The following is a 19,796-nucleotide window of genomic DNA, read 5'->3' as shown; positions in this document are numbered from 1 at the left end:
CTATCACGGCCATCTTGGGAGCAGAAGACACATTACGCAGTTTGTTGGTGACGTCAGGGGCGTGATTACATACTTCACTTTACTCTTCACCCTCTTGGTCCCATACTTCTCACAGGTGATGGGTTGTTACATTGTATGAGGGAAGGTAGCATACAGAGAGTGTTGTCATGAGGTACACAGGAGGCTGGACTTCATATGACTATGCTATGTTGTGGTGGCGGTCATGTACGGGCGGATAGGCTGCACGTAAACACACAGGACCACACATGGACGAGGGATGTTGGAAACCGGTAGCTTTATTCCAAGTTTCAGATACAAAAACAAATGAGGAAAATCAGAATCTGCATCACATTGGTGCAGAAATGGGGGAACAGGGCTCGAGAACGCCTCCCCCTGGAAATGTAGCACAGGCTCTGCAGGGGCGGGACTCTAGTAAACTCCACCCTCTGTTGTATGTAGGCAGCTCCTCTAGATGTAGAGTAGGCCCCGCAGGGTGAACACCGCCATGGACACCGTCACCAGGTATCCCACAAAGAAGGTGAGGGCTCGGCTGGGTTGCGGCAGAGGCATCAGGTAGGAGATGGTGTGCAGCACGCGACTGGCGACAAAGACACGGAAATGCAGAAGAGCGAAGTACAGGTCAGGATTACTGAGCACGTAGAAGAGCCCCACCCCCACAAATGGGATGATGTTCTCTATGTCATTCAAGTGACACCTGCAAAGAGAGATGGACATTAGTACTGCAAAACATACTGGAGGGGAGAATGGGTGACTAGAACTGGTGATTAATTGGGTGAATGGAGGATGGGGGGACGGAGGGGGTGATTAAATGAGTAGGAGGTAAAGAGATGATTAGAGGAGGAGGGGGCAGGTTTGCATAGAGAAGGAGGAGTAGATGGGTGACTAGAGGAAGAGGGTGGATGGGGAACTACAAGATGATGGAGGATTACAGGGGGAAAGTAGAGCACTGACTAGAGCAGGAGGATGGATGACTAAAAGAGGGGGTGGACTCGAGGAGGGGGTTGAGCGGTGACTAGAGGAGGGGGTGGAGCAGTCAATAGAGGAGTGGAGTGAAGTGCTCACCAGAGGAGTGGGGTGAAGTGCTCACCAGAGGAGTGGGGTGAAGTGCTCACCAGAGGAGGGGAGTGAAGCGGTCAATAGAGGAGGGGAGTGAAGTGCTCACCAGAGGAGTGGGGTGAAGTGCTCACCAGAGGAGTGGGGTGAAGTGCTCACCAGAGGAGGGGAGTGAAGCGGTCAATAGAGGAGGGGAGTGAAGTGCTCACCAGAGGAGGGAGAGTGGTCACTATAGAAGCAGGTGGATCGGTCACTAGAGGAAGGGGGTGAAGTGGTCACTAGAGGAGGGGGATATGGTGGTCACTAGAGGAGGGGGTATGGTGGTCACTAGAGGAGGGGGTATGGTGGTCACTAGAGGAGGGGGTATGGTGGTCACTATAGAAGCAGGTGGATCGGGGTGGGCAACTGCTGTCCTCCAGTGATCATATGAAGTCACTGCTCCTCCAACTGCAGGCGCTAGTCTCTAGGAGCTTAGTCAGGCATTCTCTGTAGATTGCAGCCAGTCACATATAATGCCACCATATTGGGCAGCACAAGGCGCCCCCTGCAGATGAAGGAGACATCTAAAAAAACCTTTTCACAGATGGGGAAAAGACTCGAGGAGCCCCTATACAGATAGAGGAGTGAGCCAAGGACACTGTATACAGATGGAGGAGAGACCGTGGGATTCCCTTTCACAGATAGAGGAATGACAGGAGAAAGCATGAGACATGAGGATGCCCTACACAGATGAAGGAGAAATCCAAGGAGGCATTCCACAAATAGAAGAATGTTAGGACACCCTCCGCATATGGAGAAAAGACCAAAGAACACCGTTGACAGACAGGGAAGAGATTTGAGGACACCCTCTGCAGATGGAAATGAGACCTGAGAACACCGTCCATAGAGCAGAGATAAGAGGAAACCTGAGGATACCCTCCACACATGGAAGAGAGACCTGAGGATGCATTCCACAGATGGAGAAGAGATCCAAAGATACCCTCTGTACATGGAGAAGAAACCTGAGGATGCCGTCCAGACAAGAAATACAAGGATGCCCTCCACAGAAGGAAGAATGGCAGGAGGTCGCCCTCTGCACATGAAGTAGAGACCTGAGGACGCCATCCACAGATGGAGAAGAGATGCGAGGATGCCCTCTGCAGATGGAACAATGACAGGAGGGCACCCTCAGCAGATGTAGGAGACCAGAGGACACCCTCCACAGACAGAAGAACTCAAAGGACGCACTCCAGACATGGAGGCGAGACACGCAGATGCCCTCCACACATGGAGGAGACAACCAAGGACGCCCTTCCCATATGGAGGAGACACACAAGGACGCCCTCCCCATATGGAGGAGACACGTGGACACGCTCCACCAACACAGAAGAGCTCCAAGGATGCACTCCGCACATGGAGGAGAGACCTGAGGATGGCCTCCATAGTGGAGAAGAGATCTGAGGATACGCTACACATATGGAGAAGAGACCTAAGGATCCCTCTACAGACAAAGAAAAAATTCAAGAACGTCCTTCGCAAATGGAGGAGAGATCGCAGGATACCCTGTACATATGGACACTTGATCATACCATACATTACTGGCACTTTTGGTAGGCAATTATTACCTGCGGACCCGCTCCACATCTTGGTCAGTTCGGAGGAATTTCTTGGGGTCACCTCCTTTGCTGTGAGCTAAAGCGTCTTCAGGATTGGCAAAGACCTGTAACCAGAAAAGATATCTGACGCCATCATTGCATTGTAACGCACAGTGAACAGGGTATTGAGGGCCGAAGGAGGCACAGTCATTGCTTTTCTACATGACGAGAGGAGTCATATACCCAGGTGTCATGGTGGTACTCAGCAGCCACGCTGAACTGGCTAGGATATTGAGATACAAGGCAAACACTCAAATGCACAGCACTTAACCAGTGGGGAAGACAGGAGATATGATCCTGAGAGTTAACAGCAAAGTAGTGGAATAGAAAATACAACTGTGGAAGTGACTGGAGAATGACCACATGGTCAAATGTCAGCTCTGTAAATGAGAGATATCTGCAGAATCACTACAACTGTACCATGATCTGTATCCCAGGGCCACCCAATACCAAGGCCTGGATCCCAGGGCCACCCTATACCAAGGTCTGTATCCCAGGGCCACCCTATACCAAGGCCTGGATCCCATGGCCACCCTATACCAAGGCCTGGATCCTAGGGCCACCCTATACCAAGGCCTGGATCCCAGGGCCACCCTATACCAAGGCCTGGATCCCATGGCCACTCTATACCAAGGTCTAGATCCCAGGGCCACCCTATACCAAGGCCTGGATCCCAGGGCCATCCTATACCAAGGCCTGGATCCCAGTGTCACCCTATACCGAGGCCTGGATCCCAGGGCCACCCTATACCAAGGCCTGGATCCCAGGGCCACCCTATACCAAGGTCTGTATCCCAGGGCCATCCTATACCAAGGCCTGGATCCTAGGGCCACCCTATACCAAGGCCTGGATCCCATGGCCACTCTATACCAAGGTCTAGATCCCAGGGCCACCCTAAATTAAGGCCTGGATCCCAGGGCCATCCTATACCAAGGCTTGGATCCTAGGGCCACTCTATACCAAGGCCTGGATCCCAGGGCCACCCAATACCAAGCCTAGATCCCAGGGCCACTCTATACCAAGGTCTGTATCCCAGGGCCATCCTATACCAAGGCCTGCATCCTAGGGCCACCCTATACCAAGGCCTGGATCCCAGGGCCACCCTATCCCATGGCCACTCTATACCAAGGTCTAGATCCCAGGGCCACCCTATACCAAGGCCTGGATCCCAGGGCCATCCTATACCAAGGCTTGGATCCTAGGGCCACCCTATACCAAGGCCTGGATCCCAGGGCCACCCTATCCCAATGCCTAGATCCCAGGGCCACCCTATACCAAGGCCTGGATCCCAGGGCCACCTTATCCCAAAGCCTAGATCCCAGGGCCACTCTATACCAAGGTCTAGATCCCAGGGCCACCCTATACCAAGCCTAGATCCCAGGGCCACCCTATACCAAGGTCTGTATCCCAGGGCCATCCTATACAAAGGCCTGGATCCCAGAACCACCCCATACCAAGGCCTGGATCAAGAACCACCCCATACCAAGGCCTGGATCCCAGAACCACCCCATACAAAGGCCTGGATTCCAGTTGTATGTTGTATTGTTTTATCTCCTTTGTAAAATCTTTTGTACATTTCTTTTTTATAAACACTGCCTATCTTTCTGGATTAAATATAAAATCTCCTCCACATTACTGAATGGCCTTTTCTTAATCCTTTGTAGGCTGCGGTTATCCCTCTGTCTTGTGCATCTTTTTCTACAACACTTTCCTTCCACTCCACTTTCCATTAATATTCTTAGTTACAGCGCTGTGTGAACAGACGGCTTCTTTACCAATGACCTTTTGTGGCTTCTCCCTTGTGGAGTGTGTCAATGACGCCTTCTGGACATCTGTCAGTCAGCAGTCTTCCCCATGATTGTGGAGCTACTGAAACAGACTAAGGGACTTTTATAGACGCTTAGGAGCCTTTACAGGTGTTTGCTAATTATTCTAATTTACTGAGATAATACCTTTCGGGTTTTCATTGGCTGTAAGCCATAATCATCAACATTAACAGAAATAAACACGTGAAGTAGATCACTCTGTGTGTAATGACTCTATATATGAGATTCACTTTTTGATGCTCTTCTCATTCTGTGAGAGCCCCTGTATATACCCCGGTAAGGACACTGCCAGCTTCCCAATAATAGAGCCAATCGCTGCCACCACCAATCGTTTATACAGGCTGATGGACACCGGTACAGGTGCATACAGGTTTACGCACTGAATGGCTTTGGGTTGTGTATTACAGAAATAAAGGAAAGGAACTATTAAATTTTATATTTAATCCAGAAAGATACGGTGTTTATAAAAAAATATACAAAAGATTTTATAAAGGAGACAAAGCAATACAACATACACAATTCCATAAAATATAAAGATAAACCAGAAGCTCAACACTCCCATGCCGACCCCGGTACCTCCATCTGCTACACGCGCCGGAGTGCAGACCAGACGTCCCTGGAGCCCTGCGTTGCTGCACTCCTTGAGAAGCCCCCAGGTGAGAAGAGCGGCGGCGCCGGGTGTCTGAGCCTGAGCTCTGCGGCTTCGGCCTCACTACCTGCAGCAGCCACAGCCTAGCATCAACTGCTCCTCCAGCCGCTGCCAGGACCTCTGCCATCTTACAGTGCGCTCTGTGCCGTCTCATGGACAGCTCAGAGCCCGATCTCAGACAGTCTCATAAAGCATCCACTGCGCACGCTGGTGTCCCCGACGGCGAGTGGGCCCCGGCATTTGCCCAGGTGCGCCGGGTGCTGACGCCGGCCCTGTCGCCCTGCATCGATCACAGATCCTTGTGTGCCTTGGCTTGTTATAAGCATCTACATTAAATCTCATACCTCCCCTTCAGGACCTCATGTGGCTCTGATAGTGGGATGTGATTTCAGTTTCAGAAAATTATGATATTCCCGACATTCCCGATATCTTCACTCTTGAAGATCACAGGCATTCGATATCGCCATAACATTTCTATTAACTCAAATTTAACTATTGCAGAGCGACTATATGAGGGTGCTCTATATATTCAGAAGTTCTATCCCTTCATTTCTTTTATTGCTCGTTGTTTTCCAACCTTTAGCATAATAGTATGTCCTAGGGCTAATTACGGACAGCCTTCGTGGAGTGGGGGGCGCCAAACAACCGTTCCCAATAGGGTGCCAACCCCCGCTGCCAGGAAGGGATAGTAGGCAAGTGTAGGGAATGGATAGGTTATTGCTCTAAGACCTGTATTTTTATTCATCTATTGATATGTCTGCACTGGGAAGGTATTATTAACCAATTTGTCATTAAAAGTTTATGATTTTTTTTAAGGGATTACATGTAACACACGCTGATTTTTCTTCCTCTTTCTTTATAATTTTTGTACTAGTTAATAATAATAATCTTTATTTTTATATAGCGCTAACATATTCCGCAGCACTTTAGTTTGCACACATTATCATCACTGTCACCGATGTGGCTCACAATCTAGAATCCCTATCAGTCTTTGGAATGTGGGAGGAAACCGGAGTACAAAGAGGAAACCCACGCAAACACGGAGAGACCATACAAACTCTTTGCAGATGTTGTCCTTGGTGGGGTTTGACTCCAGCACTGCAAGGCTGCTGTGCTAACCACTGGGCCACCGTGCTGCCCTACTAGTTGCACATGTCCAACTTCCAGTTGCCTGTAAAGGTTTCCCACTTCTCTGCCTCTTGAGTCTTTCCGACTCTTCCCCCGATATCCTGCTTTCCCTGGAGATGTCTTATGGATGTTCATTTTCCTCTCTGACACCTCCCCCTAATTGAGGTGACATGAGACCGATTGATAGATCATCTCCCAAGTCCACCTTACGGCCCACCCTTCCTGGATCCCACAGTGCCCTCTCCTTCTAGGATTCGGAGATTGGCTTCGCCGGGGGTCATTCTCCACCAGAGAGGTCTGAGACTCCTGCCTAGAGGTAGCCAGAAGTGACGCTAAGACTCCAAACTTACAGGAGCACTGGAGCCTGCTCGGAGTCAGTAACTGGTACTGTGATCCCGCTGGATGATGAGGGCCCAGAATGCAGTGCGTTACCTGCGCTCTGGGCTCTCTGGCTGCAGGTGACAGCGGCTACGTAGCCTGTCTCTAGGGAGATAATCCTCCATTTGTCTGACAGGCTGCAGACCCACTTTTCCCATCACCCTGACAGACTGTGAATACATTTCTGCCCCCCCCCCCCCCCCCGGCTGGGGAGACTACCTTTCTACCACCCTGACAGGCTATGGACTTTACTTTCCCACCCCCTGAAAGGTTATGGGTACCGCTTTCCCACCATCTTGGCAAACTGAGCCACATTCTTCCCTCACCATGACCCCAGACAGGCTTGGGATAAGACCTTCCCTGCCTCCCTAGATACCTCAGGCGCAGTGCTAATCATGGGCCAGCTACCATCGGCCAGGTCACAGTCCATCGTGACACTGGTCAGCTGCACATGACCACCTTCCTTATCATCCCCATGCTTCTCCCCATTTTCCCCTTACCTCAGGCGCAGTGCTAATCATGGGCCAGCTGCCATCGTACTTCAGCAAAGCATTTGATAAAGTACCTCATACTATCCTTATTGAAAAATGAACAAGTGTAGGATTGAGAAGGCTACGGTTAGGTGGATTCATAACTGGCTCAGTGATCGTACTCAAAGAGTGGCAATAAATGGTTGTGCATCAAATTGGAAAAATGTCCTGGCCCCAGTGTTACAAGTGGGGCACCACAAGGCTCTGTCCTGGCCCCAGTGTTACAAGTGGGGTACCACAAGGATCTGTCCTGGCCCCAGTGTGACAAGTGGGGTACCACAAGGCTCTGTCCTGGCCCCAGTGTTACAAGTGGGGCCACAAGGCTCTGTCCTGGCCCCAGTGTTACAAGTGGGGTACCACAAGGCTCTGTCCTGGCCCCAGTGTTACAAGTGGGCACCACAAGGCTCTGTCCTGGCCCCAGTGTTACAAGTGGGGCACCACAAGGCTCTGTCCTGGCCCCAGTGTTACAAGTGGGCACCACAAGGCTCTGTCCTTGCCCCAGTGTTACAAGTGGGGCACCACAAGGATCTGTCCTTGCCCAGTGTTACAAGTGGGCACCACAAGGCTCTGTCCTGGCCCCAGTGTTACAAGTGGGGCACCACAAGGATCTGTCCTTACCCAGTGTTACAAGTGGGCACCACAAGGCTCTGTCCTGGCCCCAGTGTTACAAGTGGGGTACCACAAGGATCTGTCCTGGCCCCAGTGTGACAAGTGGGGCCACAAGGCTCTGTCCTGGCCCCAGTGTGACAAGTGAGGTACCACAAGGCTCTGTCCTGGCCCCAGTGTTACAAGTGGAGACCACAAGGCTCTGTCCTGGCCCCAGTGTTACAAGTGGGCACCACAAGGCTGTCCTGGCCCCAGTGTGACAAGTGGGGCCACAAGGCTCTGTCCTGGCCCCAGTGTTACAAGTGGGGTACCACAAGGCTCTGTCCTGGCCCCAGTGTTACAAGTGGGCACCACAAGGCTCTGTCCTGGCCCCAGTGTTACAAGTGGGGCACCACAAGGCTCTGTCCTGGCCCCAGTGTTACAAGTGGGCACCACAAGGCTCTGTCCTTGCCCCAGTGTTACAAGTGGGGCACCACAAGGATCTGTCCTTGCCCAGTGTTACAAGTGGGCACCACAAGGCTCTGTCCTGGCCCCAGTGTTACAAGTGGGGCACCACAAGGATCTGTCCTTACCCAGTGTTACAAGTGGGCACCACAAGGCTCTGTCCTGGCCCCAGTGTTACAAGTGGGGCACCACAAGGCTCTGTCCAGGCCCCAGTGTTATAAGTGGGGACCACAAGGCTCCGTCCTGACCCCAGTGTTACAAGTGGGGACCACAAGGCTCTGTCCGGGCCCCAGTGTTATAAGTCGGGACCACAAGGCTCTGTCCGGGCCCCAGTGTTATAAGTCGGGACCACAAGGCTCTGTCCTGGCCCCAGTGTTACAAGTCGGGACCACAAGGCTCTGTTCTGGCCCCAGTGTTACAAGTCGGGACCACAAGGCTCCGTCCTGACCCCAGTGTTACAAGTCGGGACCACAAGGCTCTGTCCTGACCCCAGTGTTACAAGTGGGGACCACAAGGCTCTGTCCTGGCCCCAGTGTTACAAGTGGGACCTCAAGGCTCTGTCCTGGCCCCAGTGTTACAAGTGGGACCACAAGGCTCTGTCCTGACCCCAGTGTTACAAGTGGGGTACCACAAGGCTCTGTCCTGACCCCAGTGTTACAAGTGGGGCACCACAAGGCTCTGTCCTGGCCCCAGTGTTACAAGTGGGGTACCACAAGGCTCTGTCCTGGCCCCAGTGTTACAAGTGGTGTACCACAAGGCTTTGTCCTGGCCCCAGTGTTACAAGTGGTGTACCACAAGGCTCTGTCCTGGCCCCAGTGTTACAAGTGGGGTACCACAAGGCTTTGTCCTGGCCCCAGTGGTACAAGTGGGGTACCACAAAGCTCTGTCCTGGCCCCAGTGTTACAAGTGGGCACCACAAGGCTCTGTCCTGGCCCCAGTGTTACAAGTGGGGTACCACAAGGCTCTGTCCTGGCCCCAGTGTTACAAGTGGGGTTCCACAAGGCTCTGTCCAGGCCCCAGTGTTACAAGTGGGCACCACAAGGCTCTGTCCTGGCCCCAGTGTTACAAGTGGGCACCACAAGGCTCTGTCCAGGCCCCAGTGTTACAAGTGGGCACCACAAGGCTCTGTCCTGGCCCCAGTGTTACAAGTGGGCACCACAAGGCTCTGTCCTGACCCCAGTGTTACTAGTGGGGCACCACAAGGCTCTGTCCTGACCCCAGTGTTACAAGTGGGGTTCCACAAGGCTCTGTCCTGACCCCAGTGTTACAAGTGGGGTTCCACAAGGCTCTGTCCTGACCCCAGTGTTACAAGTGGGGCACCACAAGGCTCCGTCCTGACCCCAGTGTTACAAGTGGGGTTCCACAAGGCTCTGTCCTGACCCCAGTGTTACAAGTGGGGACCACAAGGCTCTGTCCTGACCCCAGTGTTACTAGTGGGGCACCACAAGGCTCTGTCCTGGCCCCAGTGTTACAAGTGGGACCTCAAGGCTCTGTCCTGGACCCAGTGTTACAAGTGGGGCACCACAAGGCTCTGTCCTGGCCCCAGTGTTACAAGTGGTGTACCACAAGGCTCTGTCCTGGCCCCAGTGTTACAAGTGGGGTACCACAAGGCTTTGTCCTGGCCCCAGTGGTACAAGTGGGGTACCACAAAGCTCTGTCCTGGCCCCAGTGTTACAAGTGCGGTACCTCAAGGCTCTGTCCTGGCCCCAGTGTTACTAGTGGGGACCACAAGGCTCTGTCCTGGCCCCAGTGTTACAAGTGGGGTACCACAAAGCTCTGTCCTGACCCCAGTGTTACAAGTGCGGTACCTCAAGGCTCTGTCCTGGCCCCAATGTTACAAGTGGGTACCACAAGGCTCTGTCCTGGCCCCAGTGTTACAAGTCAGGACCACAAGGCTCTGTCCTGGCCCCAGTGTTACAAGTGGGGTACCACAAGGCTCTGTCCTGGCCCCAGTGTTACAAGTGGGTACCACAAGGCTCTGTCCTGGCCCCAGTGTTACAAGTCGGGACCACAAGGCTCTGTCCTGACCCCAGTGTTACTAGTGGGGACCACAAAGCTCTGTCCTGACCCCAGTGTTACAAGTCGGGACCACAAGGCTCTGTCCTGGCCCCAGTGTTACAAGTGGGGTACCACAAGGCTCTGTCCTGGCCCCAGTGTTACAAGTTGGGACCACAAGGCTCTGTTCTGGCCCCAGTATTGTTGAATATTTTTCTAAATGATAGATAAGGGAACTGAACATAACCTAAACAAATTTACAGACGATGCAAAGCTAGGAGGGATAGCTAACACTAGAGAAGACAGAGCAAGGATTCAGAAGGATCTAGAGAAGCTTGAAGAATGGGCAGCGACTAACAAAATGGTATTTAACAGGGAAAAATGCAAGATTCTATATCTGGGCAAGAAAACAAAAATTACATCTACAGAATGTGAGGAACAGAACTAAGCAACAGCACGTGTGAAAAAGACTTGGGTATACTAATAGATCACTGACTGCCCATGAGTCATCAGTGTGATCCAGCAGGAAAAAGGCAAACACAGTTGTAGGATGTATCAAGAGAAACATAGAGTCTAGATCACGTGAAGTAATTATCCCCCTCTACTCCTGCTTGGTCAGGCCTCATCTGGATCTTAGTCTTAGAAGGACTTGGGGATCCTAGTTAATGATAAACTTACCTGGAGCAGCCAGTGCCAGGCAGCAGCTGCCAAGGCAAACAGGATCATGGGGTGCATTAAAAGAGGTCTGGATACACATGATGAGAGCATTATACTGCCTCTGTACAAATCCCTAGTTAGACCGCACATGGAGTACTGTGTCCAGTTTTGGGCACCGGTGCTCAGGAAGGATATAATGGAACTAGAGAGAGTACAAAGGAGGGCAACAAAATTAATAAAGGGGATGGGAGAACTACAATACCCAGATAGATTAGCGAAATTAGGATTATTTAGTCTAGAAAAAAGACGACTGAGGGGCGATCTAATAACCATGTATAAGTATATAAGGGGACAATACAAATATCTCGCTGAGGATCTGTTTATACCAAGGAAGGTGACGGGCACAAGGGGGCATTCTTTGCGTCTGGAGGAGAGAAGGTTTTTCCACCAACATAGAAGAGGATTCTTTACTGTTAGGGCAGTGAGAATCTGGAATTGCTTGCCTGAGGAGGTGGTGATGGCGAACTCAGTCGAGGGGTTCAAGAGAGGCCTGGATGTCTTCCTGGAGCAGAACAATATTGTATCATACAATTATTAGGTTCTGTAGAAGGACGTAGATCTGGGGATTTATTATGATGGAATATAGGCTGAACTGGATGGACAAATGTCTTTTTTCGGCCTTACTAACTATGTTACTATGGATACTGTGTCCAGTTCTGGGCACCACATTCTAAAAAAGACATTGAAAAACTGGAGCAAGTTCAGAGAAGAGCTACTGTCACGATATTGTCTGAAATGTAATATAAGTTTTAGTTTCTCTTGCTAGCCCACGCTGTGGGCTAAACCCCCCTTCTCTGTGTTCCTGTTCTGAGATGTGTATGTGCAGCTCCCAAACGCCTCATGCCCCTTCCAAAAGAATTTTTACGATCGTATGTGTCGGCTCAAACCTTCCTCCAGCAGAAACTGGTCTCATCTCCTTCTTTAAAGGCAAGAAGTCCTTTGTTCCATTATAGTGAGATATTGGGCCAACGGTTTAGGCTAGGAAAATAAAAAGTCCAGTTTGTGAATCTCCATCGACGGATCTATCAGCCACGGTAAGCGCGGGCTTCTAGTTCCAACAGGCACAGAGTATGGATTTCTCTGGAACTATGTATCCCATCAAGCCCAAATTTGGTCTCATTAGAACGCCAATGTTAATACAAGATGAATGCTGGGTGTGTTATGATTCTGACATGTTCTGTAGCGGAGATACAGGCATTAGACAAACTGGTGTGAAATTTAGTTAGACTGAGGGATAGGAGGGTCTGGGTAAACCAGCCCTGTTAGTGATGTCACCAGGCTGTGGTTATGTAAGTGACTCCACTTTACCCAGTCTTCAGAGTCTGTCCTGAGGAGCCCTCACTGCCAGTCCTGATGCACTGGGACATTAGGAGCTGCCTGCAATCACCTGAACACGCTCCTCCAGAATAGTGACTCCTCCATGGTCGCCCGGATACATCCCATACAGCACAGTGACTGGCCGGCAGACATTGCCTTTAAATATGGCGGGCTCCAACAGAAACCAATTCACTGCAGCGTCTCCGCCGCCAAACAACGACAGTGCGGACCCGGTACCGGACTCCTGTCTTCTCCGTCACAGGGAGAACAGTGGAGCAATGTCGCCGCTTATTACTAGTCTGTCTGTGAGGCTTCTCTGTGCCGCCGTCACCACAGATGGACGCTCTCGGGGGGCAGCTAATCATTCACTTCCGGTGAGTGGCACGCATATGAGGGAGTAAACGACTGTTTCCGGTTTACAGGAGCGCATATTGACCGTGCTGACACGCACGCGTCATTTCCTCCCGGCGGTTACCAAGGAGATGGCCAGACGCTGATTCGCATCCCCCATCACTGCACGCAACATGATTAACCCCTTGGTGACCAGTCAGGGCCGAATGTCTGAGCAGCTTCTGAGGTGGAGACGGCTCGTGTCCGGAAGGAACCGGACTGAGAACAGCGAAGTGTAGGAGAGCAGAGCCGACGGGTGACGTATGGCGGGAAAAGAGACAGCATGGTGGAAGGAAAAGTGTATATTCCCCCGTGTCCTACACCCAGACCTCTCCTCCTCCACCCAGACCTCTCCTCCCCACCTGTCCTACACCCAGACCTCTCCTCCCCCCGTGTCCTACACCCAGACCTCTCCTCCCCCGTGTCCTACACCCAGACCTCTCCTCCTCCACCCAGACCTCTCCTCCCCACCTGTCCTACACCCAGACCTCTCCTCCTCCACCCAGACCTCTCCTCCCCTCGTGTCCTACACCCAGACCTCTCCTCCCCACCTGTCCTACACCCAGACCTCTCCTCCCCTCGTGTCCTACACCCAGACCTCTCCTCCCCTCGTGTCCTACACCCAGACCTCTCCTCCCCACCTGTCCTACACCCAGACCTCTCCTCCCCTCGTGTCCTACACCCAGACCTCTCCTCCCCTCGTGTCCTACACCCAGACCTCTCCTCCCCTCGTGTCCTACACCCAGACCTCTCCTCCCCTCGTGTCCTACACCCAGACCTCTCCTCCCCTCGTGTCCTACACCCAGATCTCTCCTCCCCCGTGTCCTACACCCAGACCTCTCCTCCCCTCGTGTCCTACACCCAGATCTCTCCTCCCCCGTGTCCTACACCCAGACCTCTCCTCCCCTCGTGTCCTACACCCAGACCTCTCCTCCCCTCGTGTCCTACACCCAGATCTCTCCTCCCCCGTGTCCTACACCCAGACCTCTCCTCCCCTCGTGTCCTACACCCAGACCTCTCCTCCCCTCGTGTCCTACACCCAGATCTCTCCTCCCCCGTGTCCTACACCCAGACCTCTCCTCCCCTCGTGTCCTACACCCAGATCTCTCCTCCCCCGTGTCCTACACCCAGACCTCTCCTCCCCTCGTGTCCTACACCCAGATCTCTCCTCCCCTCGTGTCCTACACCCAGACCTCTCCTCCCCCCGTGTCCTACACCCAGACCTCTCCTCCCCCCGTGTCCTACACCCAGACCTCTCCTCTCCTCGTGTCCTACACCCAGATCTCTCCTCCCCTCGTGTCCTACACCCAGACCTCTCCTCCCCTCGTGTCCTACACCCAGACCTCTCCTCCCCTCGTGTCCTACACCCAGATCTCTCCTCCCCCGTGTCCTACACCCAGACCTCTCCTCCCCTCGTGTCCTACACCCAGATCTCTCCTCCCCCGTGTCCTACACCCAGACCTCTCCTCTCCTCGTGTCCTACACCCAGATCTCTCCTCCCCTCGTGTCCTACACCCAGACCTCTCCTCCCCTCGTGTCCTACACCCAGACCTCTCCTCCCCTCGTGTCCTACACCCAGACCTCTCCTCCCCTCGTGTCCTACACCCAGACCTCTCCTCCCCTCGTGTCCTACACCCAGACCTCTCCTCCCCCGTGTCCTACACCCAGACCTCTCCTCCCCCGTGTCCTACACCCAGACCTCTCCTCCCCCGTGTCCTACACCCAGACCTCTCCTCCCCTCGTGTCCTACACCCAGACCTCTCCTCCCCCGTGTCCTACACCCAGACCTCTCCTCCCCTCGTGTCCTACACCCAGACCTCTCCTCCCCCCGTGTCCTACACCCAGACCTCTCCTCCCCCCGTGTCCTACACCCAGACCTCTCCTCCCCCCGTGTCCTACACCCAGACCTCTCCTCCCCTCGTGTCCTACACCCAGACCTCTCCTCCCCTCGTGTCCTACACCCAGACCTCTCCTCCCCCCGTGTCCTACACCCAGACCTCTCCTCCCCTCGTGTCCTACACCCAGACCTCTCCTCCCCTCGTGTCCTACACCCAGACCTCTCCTCCCCTCGTGTCCTACACCCAGACCTCTCCTCCCCTCGTGTCCTACACCCAGACCTCTCCTCCCCTCGTGTCCTACACCCAGACCTCTCCTCCCCTCGTGTCCTACACCCAGACCTCTCCTCCCTCGTGTCCTACACCCAGACCTCTCCTCCCCTCGTGTCCTACACCCAGACCTCTCCTCCCCCGTGTCCTACACCCAGACCTCTCCTCCCCTCGTGTCCTACACCCAGACCTCTCCTCCCCCGTGTCCTACACCCAGACCTCTCCTCCCCTCGTGTCCTACACCCAGACCTCTCCTCCCCTCGTGTCCTACACCCAGACCTCTCCTCCCCTCGTGTCCTACACCCAGACCTCTCCTCCCCTCGTGTCCTACACCCAGACCTCTCCTCCCCCCGTGTCCTACACCCAGACCTCTCCTCCCCCGTGTCCTACACCCAGACCTCTCCTCCCCTCGTGTCCTCCACCCAGACCTCTCCTCCCCCCGTGTCCTACACCCAGACCTCTCCTCCCCTCGTGTCCTACACCCAGACCTCTCCTCCCCACCTGTCCTACACCCAGACCTCTCCTCCCCCGTGTCCTACACCCAGACCTCTCCTCCCCACCTGTCCTACACCCAGACCTCTCCTCCCCCCGTGTCCTACACCCAGACCTCTCCTCCCCCCGTGTCCTACACCCAGACCTCTCCTCCCCCCGTGTCCTACACCCAGACCTCTCCTCCCCTCGTGTCCTACACCCAGACCTCTCCTCCCCACCTGTCCTACACCCAGACCTCTCCTCCCCCCGTGTCCTACACCCAGACCTCTCCTCCCCCCGTGTCCTACACCCAGACCTCTCCTCCCCTCGTGTCCTACACCCAGACCTCTCCTCCCCTCGTGTCCTACACCCAGACCTCTCCTCCCCTCGTGTCCTACACCCAGACCTCTCCTCCCCTCGTGTCCTACACCCAGACCTCTCCTCCCCCCGTGTCCTACACCCAGACCTCTCCTCCCCACCTGTCCTACACCCAGACCTCTCCTCCCCCCGTGTCCTACACCCAGACCTCTCCTCCCCCCGTGTCCTACACCCAGACCTCTCCTCCCCCCGTGTCCTACACCCAGACCTCTCCTCCCCTCGTGTCCTACACCCAGACCTCTCCTCCCCACCTGTCCTACACCCAGACCTCTCCTCCCCCCGTGTCCTACACCCAGACCTCTCCTCCCCTCGTGTCCTACACCCAGACCTCTCCTCCCCTCGTGTCCTACACCCAGACCTCTCCTCCCCCCGTGTCCTACACCCAGACCTCTCCTCCCCACCTGTCCTACACCCAGACCTCTCCTCGTGTCCTACACCCAGACCTCTCCTCCCCCCGTGTCCTACACCCAGACCTCTCCTCGTGTCCTACACCCAGACCTCTCCTCCCCACCTGTCCTACACCCAGACCTCTCCTCCCCTCGTGTCCTACACCCAGACCTCTCCTCCCCCCGTGTCCTACACCCAGACCTCTCCTCCCCCGTGTCCTACACCCAGACCTCTCCTCCCCACCTGTCCTACACCCAGACCTCTCCTCCCCTCGTGTCCTACACCCAGACCTCTCCTCCCCTCGTGTCCTACACCCAGACCTCTCCTCCCCCCGTGTCCTACACCCAGACCTCTCCTCCCCACCTGTCCTACACCCAGACCTCTCCTCCCCTCGTGTCCTACACCCAGACCTCTCCTCCCCTCGTGTCCTACACCCAGACCTCTCCTCCCCCCGTGTCCTACACCCAGATCTCTCCTCCCCCCGTGTCCTACACCCAGACCTCTCCTCCCCCCGTGTCCTACACCCAGACCTCTCCTCCCCTCCTGTCCTACACCCAGACCTCTCCTCCCCTCGTGTCCTACACCCAGACCTCTCCTCCCCTCGTGTCCTACACCCAGACCTCTCCTCCCCCCGTGTCCTACACCCAGACCTCTCCTCCCCCCGTGTCCTACACCCAGATCTCTCCTCCCCCCGTGTCCTACACCCAGACCTCTCCTCCCCCCGTGTCCTACACCCAGACCTCTCCTCCCCTCCTGTCCTACACCCAGACCTCTCCTCCCCCCGTGTCCTACACCCAGACCTCTCCTCCCCCCGTGTCCTACACCCAGACCTCTCCTCCCCTCGTGTCCTACACCCAGACCTCTCCTCCCCCCGTGTCCTACACCCAGACCTCTCCTCCCCCCGTGTCCTACACCCAGACCTCTCCTCCCCACCTGTCCTACACCCAGACCTCTCCTCCCCACCTGTCCTACACCCAGACCTCTCCTCCCCTCGTGTCCTACACCCAGACCTCTCCTCCCCTCCTGTCCTACACCCAGACCTCTCCTCCCCTCGTGTCCTACACCCAGACCTCTCCTCCCCTCGTGTCCTACACCCAGACCTCTCCTCCCCCGTGTCCTACACCCAGACCTCTCCTCCCCCCGTGTCCTACACCCAGACCTCTCCTCCCCCCGTGTCCTACACCCAGACCTCTCCTCCCCCGTGTCCTACACCCAGACCTCTCCTCCCCTCGTGTCCTACACCCAGACCTCTCCTCCCCCGTGTCCTACACCCAGACCTCTCCTCCCCCCGTGTCCTACACCCAGACCTCTCCTCCCCTCGTGTCCTACACCCAGACCTCTCCTCCCCCGTGTCCTACACCCAGACCTCTCCTCCCCTCGTGTCCTACACCCAGACCTCTCCTCCCCCGTGTCCTACACCCACACCTCTCCTCCCCTCGTGTCCTACACCCAGACCTCTCCTCCCCCGTGTCCTACACCCAGACCTCTCCTCCCCCGTGTCCTACACCCAGACCTCTCCTCCCCTCGTGTCCTACACCCAGACCTCTCCTCCCCCGTGTCCTACACCCAGACCTCTCCTCCCCTCGTGTCCTACACCCAGACCTCTCCTCGTGTCCTACACCCAGACCTCTCCTCCCCCGTGTCCTACACCCAGACCTCTCCTCCCCTCGTGTCCTACACCCAGACCTCTCCTCCCCTCGTGTCCTACACCCAGACCTCTCCTCCCCTCGTGTCCTACACCCAGACCTCTCCTCCCCTCGTGTCCTACACCCAGACCTCTCCTCCCCACCTGTCCTACACCCAGACCTCTCCTCCCCTCGTGTCCTACACCCAGACCTCTCCTCCCCCGTGTCCTACACCCAGACCTCTCCTCCCCCCGTGTCCTACACCCAGACCTCTCCTCCCCCCGTGTCCTACACCCAGACCTCTCCTCCCCCCGTGTCCTACACCCAGACCTCTCCTCCCCTCGTGTCCTACACCCAGACCTCTCCTCCCCACCTGTCCTACACCCAGACCTCTCCTCCCCCCGTGTCCTACACCCAGACCTCTCCTCCCCTCGTGTCCTACACCCAGACCTCTCCTCGTGTCCTACACCCAGACCTCTCCTCCCCTCGTGTCCTACACCCAGACCTCTCCTCCCCACCTGTCCTACACCCAGACCTCTCCTCCCCCCGTGTCCTACACCCAGATCTCTCCTCCCCACCTGTCCTACACCCAGACCTCTCCTCCCCTCGTGTCCTACACCCAGACCTCTCCTCCCCACCTGTCCTACACCCAGACCTCTCCTCCCCCCGTGTCCTACACCCAGACCTCTCCTCGTGTCCTACACCCAGACCTCTCCTCCCCTCGTGTCCTACACCCAGACCTCTCCTCCCCACCTGTCCTACACCCAGACCTCTCCTCCCCCCGTGTCCTACACCCAGACCTCTCCTCCCCCCGTGTCCTACACCCAGACCTCTCCTCCCCACCTGTCCTACACCCAGACCTCTCCTCCCCCCGTGTCCTACACCAAGACCTCTCCTCGTGTCCTACACCCAGACCTCTCCTCCCCCGTGTCCTACACCCAGACCTCTCCTCCCCCCGTGTCCTACACCCAGACCTCTCCTCCCCCGTGTCCTACACCCAGACCTCTCCTCCCCCCGTGTCCTACACCCAGACCTCTCCTCGTGTCCTACACCCAGACCTCTCCTCCCCTCGTGTCCTACACCCAGACCTCTCCTCCCCCCGTGTCCTCCACCCAGACCTCTCCTCCCCTCGTGTCCTAGACCCAGACCTCTCCTCCCCCCGTGTCCTACACCCAGACCTCTCCTCCCCTCGTGTCCTACACCCAGACCTCTCCTCCCCCCGTGTCCTACACCCAGACCTCTCCTCCCCTCGTGTCCTAGACCCAGACCTCTCCTCCCCCCGTGTCCTACACCCAGACCTCTCCTCCCCTCGTGTCCTACACCCAGACCTCTCCTCCCCTCGTGTCCTACACCCAGACCTCTCCTCCCCCCGTGTCCTCCACCCAGACCTCTCCTCCCCACCTGTCCTCCACCCAGACCTCTCCTCCCCTCGTGTCCTACACCCAGATCTCTCCTCCCCCGTGTCCTACACCCAGACCTCTCCTCACCCCATGTCCTACACCCAGACCTCCCCTCCCCTCTTACACCCAGACCTCTCCTCCCCTCGTGTCCTACACCCAGACCTCCCCTCCCCTCCTACACCCAGACCTCTCCTCCCCCCGTGTCCTACACCCAGACCTCTCCTCCCCCCGTGTCCTACACCCAGACTTCTCCTCCCCTCCTGTCCTACACCCAGACCTCTCCTCCCCTCCTGTCCTACACCCAGACCTCTCCCCCTCCTGTCCTACACCCAGACCTCTCCTCCCCCCGTGTCCTACACCCAGACCTCTCCTCCCCCCGTGTCCTACACCGAGACCTCTCCTCCCCCCGTGTCCTACACCCAGACCTCCCCTCCCCTCTTACACCCAGACCTCTCCTCCCCTCGTGTCCTACACCCAGACCTCCCCTCCTACACCCAGACCTCTCCTCCCCTCCTATCCTACACCCAGACCTCTCCTCCCCCGTGTCCTACACCCAGACCTCTCCTCCCCCCATGTCCTACACCCAGACCTCCCCTCCTACACCCAGACCTCTCCTCCCCTCCTGTCCTACACCCAGACCTCTCCTCCCCCGTGTCCTACACCCAGACCTCTCCTCCCCCCATGTCCTACACCCAGACCTCCCCTCCTACACCCAGACCTCTCCTCCCCTCGTGTCCTACAC

General features: G+C 55.9%; 1 protein-coding gene across 1 annotated transcript in view; it reads right to left on the bottom strand.

Annotated features, from left to right (window-relative positions):
- Positions 1–278: 278 nt before the first annotated feature.
- MGST1 (microsomal glutathione S-transferase 1) overlaps positions 279–19,796 on the bottom strand; it is a 37,670-nt gene continuing 18,152 nt past the window's right edge. Inside the window, exons 3-4 of the mRNA XM_069762751.1 lie at positions 2,679–2,773; positions 279–715 (exon numbers count right to left, since the gene is read on the bottom strand). Coding sequence (XP_069618852.1) covers positions 469–715; positions 2,679–2,773 — 342 coding nt within the window. The 3' untranslated portion in view covers positions 279–468. The remainder of the gene's footprint in view (positions 716–2,678; positions 2,774–19,796) is intronic.

This window comes from Ranitomeya imitator, chromosome 4 (genome assembly GCF_032444005.1).
Source record: "Ranitomeya imitator isolate aRanImi1 chromosome 4, aRanImi1.pri, whole genome shotgun sequence".
NCBI classification, from domain to species: Eukaryota; Metazoa; Chordata; class Amphibia; order Anura; family Dendrobatidae; genus Ranitomeya; species Ranitomeya imitator.
The sequence above is the reverse complement of the archived record's forward strand: the minus strand, read 5'-3'. Positions and strand labels throughout refer to the sequence as shown.